Genomic DNA, 17134 nt, shown 5'->3' on the forward strand with positions numbered 1-17134 from the left:
AAAAAGTAAAGTGGTTATTAATAAAGGTGCTTGCATCTCTATTTCTAATGCTGCTCATGTTGATGTGTGGGACTCTCCTTGGATTCCTTTAATGCCAGATTTCAAAGCTAAGCCGAATGTCAATGTTATCGAACTCCCTGCTTTTTGTGTTAATGATTTAATGACTCAATGTGAAAGATCTTGGAATAAGATGTTGCTGCAGGATTTGTTTAATCATTTTTCTGTTCAATGCATCCTAAGTATACATTTGTCCCATTCTAGGAATTTTGACTACTAGCTGTGGGCACCCTCTTCTACTGGTCTTTTTTTCTATTAAATCGGCTAATGAAGTGAATCATTCTTTAAATGGACGTGTTTCTCCTTTATCTTCATAAGCTTGGCATAAACTTTGGGGTTTAAAACTTCAAGCAAGATTTAAAGATCTTCTTTGGAAGATTGTAGGGAATATCATTCTTACTCGTGCTAACATTGAAACGTTTTGTGGTTGTGTCCCTCTTGTAAAGGTCCTTTAGAAAGTTTAAGCCATATTTTTTTGGAATTTGATTTAGCTAGTTTCCTTTGGAATTCTTCTTCTTGGTCTCTTTGTTCCACTGGTTTTTCTGCTAGACCTATTTCGGAATGGATAGATCCTTGCAATCCTTTATCCTTTGGAAAGATTGAATATTCCTAAAAGAGAAATTAGAAAATTTCAATTAATTATTTGCTACTCTTACTATGGATCATATTTGGTTTGTCAGGAATAAATTGATTCATGATGTTGTGATTCCAATTCCAGCAAAGGTTTTGAAATAGCTTTTATTTTATGTGGATATGCACATCTCAACTTGGAATGATAATGCTTTACCTTCTCTTTGGGATCCTCCTCCCTTGGGTAATATTAAAGCTAATTTTGATGTTGCAATGAGGGGAAATTCAACAGTTTCAGAAGCTATTATTAGTGAATCTTCTGGCAATATCATCATGGCTGCAACCCAAGAACTTTTATCCCTTGATTTTCTTCAAGGGGAGGCTTTGGCTGCTTTACTTGCTTCTAGCGTCTAGGCTTGCTGTTCTTTCGAGTTTTGGTAATCTTTCTCTTGACGGAGATGCTCTTTTAGTAGTTCTTGCTATTAGTAGTCCTTTTTTTCTCTTCTTGGAGTTTTTCTAATATTATATCGAATATTAGTTTAGTTTTATCTTCCTTTTAAAATTGGAATGCTTCGAAAGTGTCTCGTAGTGTTAATTTTAGTGTACATGCTTTAGCTAAATATGTCGCTTCCAATAATGTTTTTGGAAGCATTGTTATAGGATCTCAATTCTTTTTTTCATATAGATCCAGAGCGGTAAGAATCTTTCCCGGTAACATTTATCTTATTTTATTAGGAAAAGAAAAAGAAAATGAAATATACACATTTGCGCGTGGCTCACGTAACCTTGAAACTTCTATTCAGCCATTAAAATCTTTCCACGTGGCAGATTCAGCATCATATAAAAGATGAGACTAATCGGATCAATAAAAAATAAAAAAATTAAAAAAAATTAAAAAATAAAAAAAATCTAACAGAAAAGCAGTACTACAACATTGCAGTAAGAGTAACATTCCAAGATTTTGCTGTTAGTTATTGGTTATTGGGAACAGCAAAAATGTCCATAGCCTTATCTCAGCAAAGCTTCCTCGCCAACGCCCTCAGTACTCCATCAACCCACAAATCCAAGACAAGGATTCTCTATTCTGTCAAAGCTATCTCATGCAGATACCCACCTCATGACCACCAAGATTCCCCAAGGTAATGTCACCAGACTCGCTCACACACTTTTTAGCCACTTCTTTCAATTGGGTATTCATTCTTATCGGTTATATTTTCAAACCGTTTTTAGTCTTTGGCCAACTGTTTCTGAGACAATTTTGTGTGTTGGGTATCGGTTTCCTAGGAAGATCAGTGACAACCAGTTGGCAAGGCTGGCGATAGCGACACTGGCAGCTGGGGTGTTGACGCTGGGCTCAGTTCATGATGCATCTGCGGCCAAGACTGGTGGAAGAGTAGGCGGCCAGGCTTTTCGGTCACCGGCTCCTCGGTCAGCCCCTAGAGTCAACAATAATTCGAGGTATCTTCAGTTACGCTGTTTCTGTGATTTAAATTTGGCCTTTGGTTTTGGAACCTTCTATAATGGATTCATATTGGTTCGACTTTTTTACTCGAGAAATGCTATTTACATACAACTGGAATGACAAGGCAGTAAAAATTAGCCATAATTTTTTTTTTCTTTTTTTACAAGTGCATCTCGTTGAAAGACTGATTTTTACTACCACATCATTCCACTTGTATGGTAGCTATATAAGTCTTCGCGAAAGCTATTGCGATAAAAAATAACTCTTAACACATTAGATAGATAATGGCTGAAATTGTTTGAGTATACAGAATGCATTTTCAGTTGAAAAGGTTGCTGCTTATCTGAGATTGTTGGTGCCGTTGAGACTTGAGAGTTGTTTATATCAACTTGTGTGTGGTGTGTAATCTGATTGTGTTTAGTCTTGACAATTGAAGGCTTTAGGCAATAGTAAAAATTAAGATTCCAGTTCACTGGCAAGTCGTTCATTTCTCAGAGAAAATTTATGAACCATCATGACTTGGGATCTAAAATTTGTGTATGCTTAAATACAAGCGTGACTAAGGTTGGTCTTAATCAAGTTGGATATGATTTAAAATTTTTGTGCTTGGGATTGTAACAAGCGACAAGTCTGAGTGACACCTCTGGACTTTGGAATGGTCCACATATATCAATTTGAAACCGAGATGGAATTAGTTTCAAGATGATGTAGCGGAAACAATAGAATAGAAGTGAATGAAAAATTGTGTTTTCAATTGACAAATCAACACATACGATGATGATGAATGTCTAAGTCTTCTCCAGCTAAGCCACCAACTACCAAGCATGGACGTGGCCTCAAAAGGAAAGCTTCCCTTTTTGGCATAGACATGAACATTGTTTGATTCCTCCCTTAAATCACTCCATTTAATTTATCAACTATAAGTAGATTTATTCCTAATAAACCCTTCACCAAGGTCAAATGATACTTATCCATTTGTAGCTCTCGGGCATTGATGAGGAATCCCCTATCTATGTAATAGCCTACCATGAGAAAGGCATGAGAATCCAATTCAATGAATTACCAATTCAAAATAATCTTATCATTTGGTATCAGAGCGTACCAATCCTCCTATGCATGGATGGTCCTCACCCTAAATGACGATAGAGAATGGATCAAAAATTTGTACTATTCATGGAGCGATCCGAGCAGCAATAGCGAGAACTGATCCCGACGGTGTCGAACTTCAATATGAAGTTTGATCATTTCTCCGAGAACGTTCAGCGCATGCAAAACAATGTCAGCGGAAGCCTCTCCAACGCACCACCACTACCGCCGCATTCTCCGGAGTTTCCACCAATTCCTCCAACCATCGAACCTCCTAAGCTGATTGAGAACTCCATTCATTCTCGAACCTTGCCACTCAAATTTCCTCGCTACAATGGAGGCGAACCATCAGGGTGGCTCTATCGAGCTGAGCAATTCTTTGCCTAGCCTCTTTTCATTAAGGAGAGGATTTCCAATGGTACCTGTAGATCATGTTTACCACAATCCTCATTCCTCATGTTTACCCCCAAATTTTTGCAATAATACATTCAAATTAATGTTAAAATGTTTCGACCAACCATTCTCAGATCAGCCATTGAGTTGACATGGTTACAAGAAGAAAAGGATAGCAACAAGAACATCCAACCCTTTGGTATGAAGTTGGCACCACCACGATGGAACAGGTGGAAACCACCTTGGAATCTTGCAAAATGCAATTGATATTCCCTTGCGAGTGTTTTTAAACCAGCACACCATTCGTTAGAAGGGCGAAGACCACAGGCAATGGGAAGCTGCCCATTCACTCAAAAGTCTGCTTCTTGATTTTCAACCTTAAGGACAAGGTTTATCTCATGGGGGCAGGAATGTTAAGTCTTGTCCAGCTCATACACCAACTACCAAGCATGGACATAGACTCACCAGGAAAGCTTTCCTGTTTTGGTATAGACATGACATTGCTTGATTCCACCCCTAAATCACTACATTTAATTCAGCAACTATAAGTAGATTTGTTCCTAAATAAACCCTTGTTTCCATTTGTAGTTCCTGGGCATTGATAGGGAATCCCTTATATGTGTAATAGCCTACCATGAGAATCCAATTCAATCAATTACCAATTCAAATTAATCTTATCAATGAAAGACTGAAATGTTATTGATGTCCAAAACTGGTCCTAATACAGCCATTCTAAACATATAACAATGTTCGAAGGTTACAAAAAAGGTAATAAAATCTCCTAAGATGGAATAGTTATCAATGAAGGAAACTAGAATAATTATGGAAACACTTGGTTCTGGAAATTCATCCAAAATCAATGAGCAACTCAAATCACAATGTTGCTAAACTCAGAAAATTGCCAAAATTGGACTGCTTCTAGAGAGGCACTCAGGTGCACCATTGAGCGCTCAAATCTAGAACTATCGGGCATCAACTGAAGGACCACCGCTCGGGCGGTGGTCGACGCTGCTCAAGCGCTCTGTTCTGGAAGACCACCTCTAAAGCGGTGGTCTAGCAGGCCTCGAGCGGTCCTCTCTAGTAGAGGCCGCTCGAGCGCTCGAATCTGTGCTCTCCAGCTGTGCTACATTACAAGAGCTATGGAGTAAAGGTTCTGACATGAAAAGAAGGAATCACTAATGTTCGTCACATTCAGCAACTTCTGAATTCTGCTAGAGAATGCCGATTCTAGGAGTAAATCTTAGAAGTGATCATGATTTGTGTCCAAGGAGAAAATGATCACTAGAAATGTTGTTTTTCAGTTATGAATTGCCCGGTTGTTAACTCACAACTCGAAAATTCTGTCTCACTTGATGATATTTCTGCTCTGAAACTCTGGTTTCTGATCCCTATATAGAGCTTGTATGGCTCTGAATCATAACAAAACTGTCCCTTATAATGTTAGAACTACAGGCTTTCTAGAGACGAGTATATATAAATATGGCGTAGGAGAGGTTTGGAAGGTGTAACATGATTTCAGTGTCCTCTTTTGCTTTCAAAACTTGAAAGAGGAAGTCATCATTGCATGTAAACTAGATATGCTCAAATTTTGCGTACTTGAAGAATATTTAGAAGTCATCAAAAGCAAAGGCTTTTGGTTTAAGCTTCTAAGTTCTTTTCTGAAGCTTCAAAGTGATTTATTTTTCCTATAATAAGATGTAGAAACCATATAATTTATAGCAGGACTATTTATAATGATAAAGTTATCAATTAATATGGTCATGAAATGGATATAGCCAAGGTCTTTTTTGTGTTTTGATAGAACACATAGACTGAGATTAGAGTATGCAGGAAACCTAGGTGACTAGTGGTTGAATCATTAGGCTTTGTGAGTATTCATTGGTGGTTTTAGATATGCTACTTCTAAGTTCCCAATTGTGTTGCAAAAATATATTGCAGCTTAGATGGTGTTCGCGATTGCTGCTGTTTCTTTTGATCGTACTTCAGAAAGTCCTATGGATGAAGTTTCCAGTAATAAGCTCAGATCACCATGGAAGATCCATTATGAAAATTAAATGTACTTCTAATTTTAACAAGTGTGTGCAAAAGTGTACAACAAAATATCAAAATGCGGAGTTAAAAGAGACATATTTTGTTGACGAAGTGGAAACTCAGTTAAAAGAAAAATCACTATGGGGCAGCCAAACCCAGGATATCTACTATTCAAAAGACAACACTAGTTACAAAACAGTAGCACTCACATAACCTTATGCAGTCGTCGTACCTTGAACTCTGAGATGTAACCCAACACAAACGCCTCCCAAACTCCTACTTGAAGGGGTCTTCAATGGAATCTGTTACCTTAGGGTTAACCCTTAAGATAGACTTCAGTTCAGCACAGCAACAACACTTGGCAACGGCTTGAAAGAGACTAACTCAGCACAACAACTTTAAAATATAACTCTAAGTACTACGGAATTCAATACCGAATTCTTACAATTCTTAAGCCTAGGGACCTCTATTTATAGGCTGCAGGTTCAAAAGAGCGTTTGCCTTGAAATACTTAGGCGTCGTCTGGACAGTAGACATAAGGCGTCCAGACGGGCAACTATGCGATCGGCTTTCCAAATTTCGCAGAAATTCTTTCCTGAATTGAGCCGCGTCCAGACGGTGTTGTCCTGTTGTCCAGACGATCTCACTTTAGCTGCACGCAATTTCCATATCGAGGCTTTGCAAGTCCGGACCATAGGATTTGTCGTCCGGATGGTTGATCTGATACACGCAATTTCTATATATGAAGCTCGAGCGTCCGAACCATGAGGAATAGCGTCCGGACGTCTTGATTGTGAATGCACGACTTGCCTTATGGATGAGCGCGTCCGGACGGTTGCAGCTGTTTTTCCATATCTGTGTTTTGGAAAGAAATCCCATAGCTGTTTGAACATTGAATGGCGTCCGGACGTGTTGCTAAAACATTCGCACGGATGTAAGCTGGAACAGTTTGAAGCTTCTCGACACAGGGGAAGGTCCGGACGGAAAGTTCTCGTCGTTCGGATGGATGATGCTTGGACAGTTGAGCGTCCGGATGGAAAATCAAGTTGTCCGGACTGCTGCAAGGTATCCGATTTCTCTGACTTGTAGACTGTGCAGAATCTTCTAGAAGAACTGTGAATAACTGAATCCCTATTTAAAAAAATCATTACATTGAAGTGTTTTTGTCTAACAGAATATAACCAACCAAAAACTAACAAACTCCCATTTTGGCCATTTTGGGACAAAAATCACTTGACCGATTTAAAAATACAATCCCACTCCAAAACAAAAATTACTCCCCCTTTTTGTCACAAAAGGACAAAGGGTAAAACAGAGAAATAAGAAAAACCACACAACGATTACTCCCTTTAAATGTCTCAAAAGGACAAGGGTAAACAGAATAATAAATATCCAAGAGTTTTAGAACATCCAACAATTTATCCAAACGAAATAAAATGTCTCAAAATGGATAAAAGCCAAACACACAAAAAAAATATCAAGTAGCCTCATCCATAGGCGCATCTGCCTCGTCATCACTGCTACTACTTGATGGATTATGGTGCTTGAGGCACTCTTGGATGTCTAGCTGACTCTGCTCCACATGGAGGTTAATCGAGTGAACCTCTTGTTGCATGGTAAAAATGGACTGCTGCATAGATGGCATGGTCAGCTGCATGGAACTCATGCCCCCCTGGAGTGCAGCTAAGGCCTCAAGGATCTGAGCATATCCTGCATCCTACTGAGATGGTGGCTGAGTAGTCTGAGATGAAGAAGCAATGTTCGGCATCTCAACATAAACCAGAGCCGGCTGAAGGTCTTCATCTTGGTCGTCATGCCGTAGTTGGGCGTCTTACTTCATCAATGTCTGCTTGCTGATGGGATCCTGGATTTCCATTTTCAGCTCTCCATCTACAGAAATGCCTGATTGCAGAATGATCTGAGTAAGCAAGCAGCCGAAGGGGAGGCCGGTATTGTTCTCATCTCGAGTCTCCAAAATAATACTCATAATATGCTTGCACAGACAAAAAGGCAAGCGTAGACAGATGGCGTAAATGAACTGTGCCCTCTTCAGAATTAGATTGCTCCGCCTAACAATAGGCCCAGAAGCTTATCCAAGGAAGGGGGCAAAACAACTCCATTGTACGGACTGGCAGAAATCTGGAGTACTGGCACTCCAATGATCTGGCTGATAACCTGAGGATCAACCATAATAAGATGTCCGTCAATGGTAGATTGTAAGACAATGCCATTATCATCATTTTGCACGACCTCAAGATTGGCATAAAAAAGTTGGACCAATCTGGTGAGGACTACACAGGGCGCAGTTATGGAGGTAGCCCCAATGATATGTTTGGATGATGTCATTGATGCTGTCCAGTGGAGCAACCAAGAGATCAGTGCGAATGACATTCCTTTCTAGAATGACTGCCCTGTTCAGAATTCTAGCTCTAAAAGCTGCCACATCCTCCTCGGTTCTTTGTCGGACTCTCCACTATGGACTGTCAGCAGACATGATTCTGCAAAAATAATTACCAACAAGGTATGCCAAAAATATTCTTAAAAATGTTTGATACCAAGAAAAAATTCGGCATTATAATAGCAGAAAAATGAACTTTCCAAATAGTTACAAACAATTAATACTTCAATACAGTACAAAAGAGTGCCAAAATAGACAGTCCCATCACAACAAATATCACAGATATGCAGTTTTTAATCTCAAAACACATTCCCCAAAAAATTTAATATTCTAACAGTGAATAAAACACTGAAAAGAATAGAAAGAACAGAAAAAGTACCTGGAATGGAGAGAAATAAGCACAAAAGGATAAAGAACGCCGAGAATATGCACTAACCCACGATAAAGTTGCTCAAAAAGACAAAAAAGTAAGAGAAAAACAAGTAAAAAAAAGAAAAAGAAAGATGCGGCAGCAGCTAGGGTAGAAACTCGACTTATAACCTGTGGGGTCCCCGTTCGGACGGATCACTAACTTGTCTGGACCCGTGTTGCCACATAAGCATGCAACAGGCTGCACGCATCCGAACTTGTAACCTTACCGTTAGGACACCTGAGCCGCATCCGTCCGAACTCAAGGGAGGCCGTCTGGACGCTTCACACTGAAACACAGAAACTGAATGAAAAATTGCAGAAGAATATTTTTTCTAATGTCAGCTTCAGAACACGCATGTATAATCAACTGATAAAACAGTCAAATAGCATCTCAAAACTATGCAGAGATATAAAAGAGAGTTCAGAGTACAATCATCACAAAATTTTCCTGTAGACAAAAAATTTAAATAGATTACTCAACTCATGCAATGCGTGTGTGTGTGTGAAGACTTTCTCAATAAGGTATAAAGTTTACTGAAATGACAAAAAACAACTAGATTTTCTAGACAAGAAAGAAAATTAATGAAAGATCAGTCAAAAGTCAAACTTTATTATTTACTAGGGCCTAGCCACCTTCATCTGATACACTCCCCCTAAGATGCAGCACCTAACTGTTTTTACTTGTGCTATGAAAGACAAGGTAAAATTTTACTTGCACCATGAATGACAAGATATAAAGCTAATTCAACACAGAAGCAGTGAATATAAGCATATAACACAGAATTTAGAATAATAACTACTTAGTTCTTGTTGGTGCTGTAACCTAGAGAGAATGCTAGAATTTTTAGGCTCTAGGTTCAACTAGCATGTTGGTCAATTTGATCATCTTATCAAAAACATCTCTCTTATTCAGAATTTCTAGAAGCAGGAAGTCAGAGAGGAAAGAATGTACTTTAGGGGAGCCTTGGAAAGTGCACATTTTCATCGCATGAGGAAAGTAACTATCCAGCTTTTACGCATAGAGGAAAAAACTTGGTAGATATATAGTCATAAACTCTTAATCATATCTAAGCAAAGTCAATTAATGCACAATGAATTGAGATATTAGGCAAAAATACAAGCAATATCTGACATGCCAAGAAAAAGGAAAAAGAATCTCCTGCAATTTCTCCCTATTTTTTTTTTTTTAATAAAAACATGCTATATGGAAACAACATCATAGAACTAGCATGCAAGGCAAGATCAAACCTGTGAGGGATCAAAATTGCTAATACAGAAAAACAGTTGTCCGACATACTTTTTCAGTCTTTCCCAAATAGTACCTACAAATTCTCTTAAGAGAAATAAGAGGCAAATAACAGTGGTTCTAAGATTGCACAGCAAGCACAAGATATAACAAGTAAAAGATCAAGCAATCAAACCTGATGCTTTAGGATTAAGAACCAAATCCTAGGCATGAATACCTTCACCGACTAGGTGAGTTCATTCCCCCTTATGGGGTGAATGTCTTCCTTCTTCCTGACCCAAGCTTGCCTTCCTATGGGTGGTTATTGGCAAGATTTCATCTGCTGATCTATCCATTGCATCATGCTTTGCATCCAAATAGGTGGCTCCCTGCAGTATTGATCATCCTCCACCTTCTGCGGCTTTTTAAAGTGCTTGGATTTGTTCTTGGATTTGCCACTAAGATTGGCAGGAACAAATCACTGCTAAGGCCGCTGATGCTGAGGAGCTTGACGCCGTGGTGCATGATGCCAAGGACCTTGATATTGAGGAGCCTGATGCCTTGGTGCTTGATTCCATGAAGCCTGATAAGGAGCTTGATGCCATGGAGTCTGATACTAAGCCAGAGGTCTTGTGCTGTAATTTGCTTGTCTGGGCACTTCGTCCTTGACCTTTACTCTCTGAGCTTTGAGAAGGGAGCATTGGGGTTGGACATGCCCACTTAACCCGCAGTGATGGCATATGGGAGATCTTCTGATCGTCGATAACTTCTGCGTAGCCGGAATATCTCCATTGATTTTGTCCTTCTCTTTATCCTCAACTGTGGGTGGAGGCTCGAGGACTGTAGGCTTAACAAAGACAGTCTTGGAAGTAGAGGGAATATCAGAAGGAGGAGCTATATACCCGAGACCAATCTTGTCAGTTGGGTTTTTCTGGATTGATAGCATGTGAGTTAGCTTTTCATTGGTGACTCTCTTCAATTGAAGCTGTGTCTCTAGCAGCTTCTCTTCTAGCCCCTGTATCTTGAGCTGCAATGAACTCTTCTCAGTCTGTAAACTGTTCAGATCATGAATGTGCTGCTTGCAAGCTTCCCTTAGCTTTTTGAACTCTACATAAAGGGTTTTATAAGCCTCCTTGAGTTCTTCCCCAACATCACTGTGTTCTGAGTAAGAATCTTCCTCTTCTACATGCGAAGCCACAAAGGCTAGAAATTTCTCTTGCTCAAGAGCTTCTTCTTCTTCGGACTCATCACTGAGAGTCGCGTTATATACTTTCCCCTTTCCCTACTTGAGGTTCCCACAGTCGGCCCGGATATGCCCAAACCCTGAGCATTCAAAACATCTTGGGCTTCGGGGATCTTTCTTCTCTGCTTCCTCAGGTTCAGATTCTTTGGGGGCCTTCTTTATCTTTTCGGAAAACTTCTTCTTGAACCACTCATTTCTCATTAAGCTTCCGAAATTTTTGGCCAGCATAGCCACAACTTTTTCTTCATCCTCAGAGTTGTCTCCAGATGAGACTTCGACCTTCTTCTTGGAAGCTTTTAGGGTAATGGTCTTCAACTTTTTGACCGGAGGCAGGGACAGCTCACAAGTTTGAAGAGAACCCACCAACTCTGCAATCTTCATCTCTTCCAAGTCTTTGCTCTCTTCAATTGTAGTCACCTTGATTCTAAAATACTCAAGCAAAGATATTAGAATTTTACGGATGAGTTTTACATCCGAGACAGTTTTCTCAAGACTCACCATTGAGTTTCTTAAGTCGCTCATTTTGGAGTAAAACTCTCCGAATGTTTCATCTTCCAACATCTTAATTTCTTCAAATCTAAAAATCAACATTTGAAGTTTGGCAGATTTAACGAGTTTGGTGCCTTCATATGTTGTTTCTAGGATTTGCCACGCTTCTTTAGTGGATTCACTGTTTGAGATTCTTGCGAATTCAGACGGTGAAAGCGCTTGACAAAGAGTATGGAGGGCTTTATCATTAGAAAGTTGTGAGGTTTTCTCAGTGATTAGTTCGAGAGTTGCATCCAGTGGTTTGGTCCAACCAGTTTCAACAATATTCCAATAGTCAATAGATTTTAAAAAGAACCGTATACGAGCTTTCCAATAGTCATAGTTCGTACCATCGAAGGCAGGAACAATATTAAGATTTTGAGACATTGAAATAAAACTAGAAGTCAAAAGGAAAGATACCACTCAAGAATTGAATATAAACAGTGTGTATCATGCTCTGATACCAAATGAAAATTAAATAGACTTCTAATTTTAACAAGTGTGTGCAAAAGTGTGCAACAAAATATCAAAATGCGGAATTAAAAGAGACAGATATTTTGTTGACGAAGTGGAAACTCAGTTAAGAGAAAAATCACTGCGGGGCAGCCAAACCTAGGATATCCACTATTCAGAAGACAAGACTAATTACAAAGCAGTAGCACTCACATAACCTTATGCAGTGGTCGTACCTTGAACTCTGACGTGTAACTCAACACGAACGCCTCCCAACCAAGTCTCCTACTTGAAGGGGTCTTCAATGGAATCCTTTACCTTAGGGACAACCCCTAAGATAGACTTCAGTTCAGCACAGTAACAACACTTGGCAATGGCTTGAGAGAGACTAACTCAGTACAACAATTCTAAAATATAACTCTCTAAGCACTACGGAATTCAATACCGAATTCTTACCATTCTCAAGCCTAGGGGCCTTTATTTATAGGCTGCAGGTTCAAATGAGCGTCTGGCTTGAAATACCTAGGCGCCGTCTGGACGATAAACATAAGGCGTCCAGACGGGCAAATGTGCGATCGACTTTCCAAATTTCGCAGAAATTCTTTCCTGAATTGAGCCGCGTCCGGACGGTGTTGCCCTGTCGTCCGGACAGTCACACTTTAGTTGCACACAATTTCCATATCAAGGCTTCGCGAGTCTGGACCATAGGATCTGTCGTCTGAACGGTTGATCTGATGTACGCAATTTCCATATATGAAGTTTGAGCGTCCGAACCATGAGGAATAGCGTCCGGATGTCTTGATTTTGAATGCACGACTTGCCTTATAGATGAGCGCGTCCGGACGGGATCCACATTGTCTGGACGGTTGCAGCTATCTTCCTATATCTGTGTTTTGGTAAGAAATCCCATAGCTGTTCGAATACTGAGTGGCGTTTGGACGTGCTGCTGAAACATCCAGACAGATGCAAGCTAGAACAATTCGAAGCTTCTCGACACAGGGGAAGGTCCGGACGGAAAGTTCTCGTCGTCCGGATGATGCTTGGACAGTTGAGCATCCGGACGGAAAATCACGTTGTCCGGACGGCTGCAAGGGATCCGATTCCTTTGACTTGTAGACTGTGCAGAATCTTCTAGAAGAACTCTGAATAAGTGAATCCCTATTTAAAAAGCATCATTACATAGAAGTGTTTTTGTCCAACAGAATGTAGCCAACCAAAAACTAACACATTACTTATTCAGTATTTGTCAAGTTAGAAGAGTTATTAGGGTTTTTTGTACATTGGTATTTTGGTCATTGGAATATTTCTTGAACGTATATAATAAAACGTGTGAGGTAGGTTACGTAAGAGAGCTAACGAGCCTCCTCTTTCTCTCTAAAGTTTGGTCTATTTACATGAACTTTTATCTTATTTAATTTAAGTAGCCAAGATATTGAGGAAAAAAGACAGAGAGAAAAAGAAGAAGGATGATAAATGAGACAACCAAGAAGGGGTCTTCAAGATATATCCAGATCATTTTGTGTTTTGAGAGTTTTATTGAGGAATGATCCTTCATAGAAATTAAATATCATTTAGTTTTTGCTACCATTTTCGTTAGTCAATTTATGTTCACAGGCTTACAAAAATTTACAAACCACATGCATTGTTATAATGATTCTTCATTTTATATGTTTTCTTCAGCTTTTTTAGGTCTTCATAAGCATATCTACCCTCAAGACAGCATTATTACACCTCCATATAAGAACAACACCATTATTACACCTCCATATAACAACACCATAGATTCCTTTTTCATTCTCATTCTGTAACACAAACTGATGAAAATTCGAATTGTAGCCAGTGCATCTATATTTGAGCTGGATAAAGATCCATAGATAGAGACTCACAAATTGGGGCTTAGGATTTGCTCAGCTCTAGAGTAATTTGGATTTCAGGAATTGATAAGGAAAATTATGGGACAATCTGGGAATTGAAGGAAATTGAGTTTCAAAAAGCTGCATATTAAGCAATAGAATGATTGTAACCTGTGTACCATTTAGGACATTTGTTAAAATATTAAATTCACTATTTTCTATCAGCTTAAGTTTTTGTAATAATTAGTGATTTAACATGAAATCAGGACAGAAGTTCTAAGTTAAAACTTTGACTTTATTGTTTACTCCGATTTCAATTAAAATGTTCCATAGATTGTCTGGCATCACATGTGAGATTGAATGTTATAATATTAATTAAATTATTAAATTTACTATTTTTTATTAGCTTAAGCTTTTAGGATATATTTATTAGAAGTGATTAGATATTGCTTGCGATGTGGGACCTTGGATATGAAACAAATTTTGTTTGTTTGGACACCATAGGCATTTCCATGAAAAACAATTTTCCAATAGCAGGCGGCATTTATTAAAAGAGGAAGATTCCTTTAGACGAGGAAAAGAAAAAAAAGAAATGATAGCCACCAGAATTGAGATTGCAAAATTATACTTAATATATTAGAAGAATAAATTTTAGTCAATTTAAATTGTTTGATATCATATGGATCAATGCTTAATCACTTTTCACATAAGTCCATTAGACTTATAATGGATGTTTTATTGGCTTCTTTTATCCATCAAGTGGAGGATCGTTATGTGAATTTTAAATAAAATATTTCATTTTAAAATTTCTGTCCTATTCTTCTTTCCATTTTGATTTCTCATCCAAGAATTTGTCTTCATTCGATTATAAACAAATTAGCACCCACCAGTCTATTGAGAGAATTAAGTTTATTTGGCAGGACCAACATTAACATTAATCCTCCAGTTGCCCCTCCTTTAGTTGGTGGGTATGGTTTTGGTTATGGTGTACCATTCTATGGTGGCTGGGGTTGGTCACCATTTTCATTCTTTGCACCTGGTCCAAGTGTTGCCATTGGCGTTGGAGGTGGATTTGATGTTCTAGCTCTGTTTCTGTTTCTTGGTGCTGTAGCTGCTGTTGTGAGGAGATTCATTGGATCAAGAGATGAAGACAGTGATTACTAGTACTGCAGATAATTTTTTTTTTTTTTTTTTTTTTTTTTTGATGTTTGAATAGAATGATATGTATAGATGTTTCACTTTGAGCATCTCTGCTCAAAAACCTTCATATTGTGTATATTTAGCTAATATGAGGCAAAAACAAGGTCCAGTAGCTTGTCTTCTCCTTATCTAAAACACATATTTTGCTTTTCGATTAGCTACTTTTAAGCAAGCATTATAACTTTTGTTTTTTTTTTTTTTTTTTTTCTGTTATATATATATATATATATATATATATATAGAGAGAGAGAGAGAGAGAGAGAGAGATTTTCTATTACATTCTTTATTTTCCTTAAATATTATTTCTCAGTATTTTTTTTTTTTTTAATTTTTTGATTTCATATATATATATATATATCATTTCTTTCCCTTCTCTCTGAGTTGTTTAAGAAATCAAAAAATTAAAAAAAAAAAAAATACTGAGAAATAATATTTAAGGAAAATAAAGAATGTAATAGAAAATCTCTTGGAGTTTGTATTGAAAAAGTAGTAGGTAAAGTAGAAAAGTGTGCTTTTTAATTTGCTAAAATGCATAATATTGTTGGAGATGCTCTACTAGACTACAAGCCATTCAAAGTAGCCACCACCATGTATTTTGAATCATAATTATGGATTGTAATTTGCCGAAGGGAAAAAAGAGAATATGCAATGCTGTGTTTACAATAAACACATTTAACTGTATTTGTACATGTAAAACAATTCTTTGTTGTCTTTTTATGCTACCCCTTGAGAGGACACTAATGTTTGCAAAAGTTTTGAGATTTGAACCCTTCATTCAGGGAGAAGCCATCAACCTCTTGACAAAGATATTTAAAAGACCAAATTAGAAAAAGTCAGAGCTCTAAAATAACTCTAAATAGACATAAATATCCAACAATACATACATCTCAATTAAAGTACTTTTTAATGTAAATACAATTTATTCTTCAACAACCTCTATGGTCAACTTAGGAATAGAATTTGGGTGCTAAACAATTCCTAAATTTATTCCCCAATAACCCACATAAATAAAACTTTAAATCCAATCACTTCTAACCAACATCCAATGAATTGCTCCCATCTTTATTCTCCGACTATCAGCAACTTGCAAACCATCTTAACTAGAGGAATACCCTGCTATTTTTTCTTTCTTTCTAAAAGTTATAAATATATGGGGGGAGCTAATGCCCAGTAAGTACCATAGATAATGGGGGTTATGAGAATTGCAAGTTTAAGTTAAATAACATTTCATATTCTAAAACATTGGGAGCCAAACAAATTTTGCCACAAAAGAATATTTTTACAATGATTCTCCAAGGTTATATGATAGGGTAATCACCATTGTGCCACAAAGACATTAATTATGCCACGAAGACATCAAATATGCCACAAAGGCATCAATTGTTATTGGCCCAAGGATAAATTCAAAGATTCTCAGAAGTTCAATTTTTCATGCAAAATTCATCAAAAACATTGAGGGATTATATTCATAACCAGTTTTGATAACATCGAATCCACAAATCAACAATCAAACAATTCCCCATAAGAATATAGAAAAATGTATTGACCAAGTGCATGTAAATTTCCACAACAAACAAGTAAAAGAAATATCCGATAATATCTATAAAAAAAAAATAATTTTATGCATGTTGGGAAAATTATTATTTTCAAAGCCCAAGTGAGCCCATGACTAAACTCTAGGCCTAGTTGGTCCAACTGACCCAAAGAGACCCATGAAGACCCGGTTGGTCATCAGGGTCTCGAAGATCCCTTACAGAATCTTATGAATATCCTCGATTACCAGAACCGGAGATAAGCAAAGTTGAAACATCTCAGAACATATGTGTCTGGGAATATGAGAAGAACGCATACGGAATGACCATATCCATTTGGTCCCGAGAACGGATTTTTTGGGACTACCATGAGGCGATATGGATGAAACATATACTGAAATGTTTCATCCGAATATTATGGCTAGGATTATGAGATAAGATTTCATCCATAATCCCTATAAAGGCGCAGAAGAACTCTATCCCGGTTTTTCGGGATAAGCATTTATCCTATAAAATATGGGATAAGAGACTTGTTTGAACTCAACTAAAGAACATTCCTACTTGAACCGGACTCTCCACTAAAGAAGGCCTAATTCCACACGGTCTGGGGATTAGACTCCTAATGGAATTATAATCAGAGCACTCTAACTATATCAGAACTACATGCCTATAAATAGGCTGCTACCACAAGT

The 17134-nt window shown here is 38.0% G+C and overlaps 1 protein-coding gene across 1 annotated transcript; it reads left to right on the top strand.

Annotated features, from left to right (window-relative positions):
* The first annotated feature begins 1542 nt into the window (after nt 1-1542).
* Nucleotides 1543-15067, top strand: LOC133871364 (uncharacterized). The gene is made up of 3 exons (XM_062308802.1): nt 1543-1766; nt 1912-2085; nt 14631-15067. Exons 1-3 carry the CDS (start codon nt 1624-1626, stop codon nt 14872-14874), a joined length of 561 nt encoding a protein of 186 aa, XP_062164786.1. The 5' UTR covers nt 1543-1623; the 3' UTR covers nt 14875-15067.
* The last annotated feature ends 2067 nt before the right edge of the window (nt 15068-17134 follow it).

This window comes from Alnus glutinosa, chromosome 6, assembly GCF_958979055.1.
Source record: "Alnus glutinosa chromosome 6, dhAlnGlut1.1, whole genome shotgun sequence".
Taxonomy (NCBI): domain Eukaryota; kingdom Viridiplantae; phylum Streptophyta; class Magnoliopsida; order Fagales; family Betulaceae; genus Alnus; species Alnus glutinosa.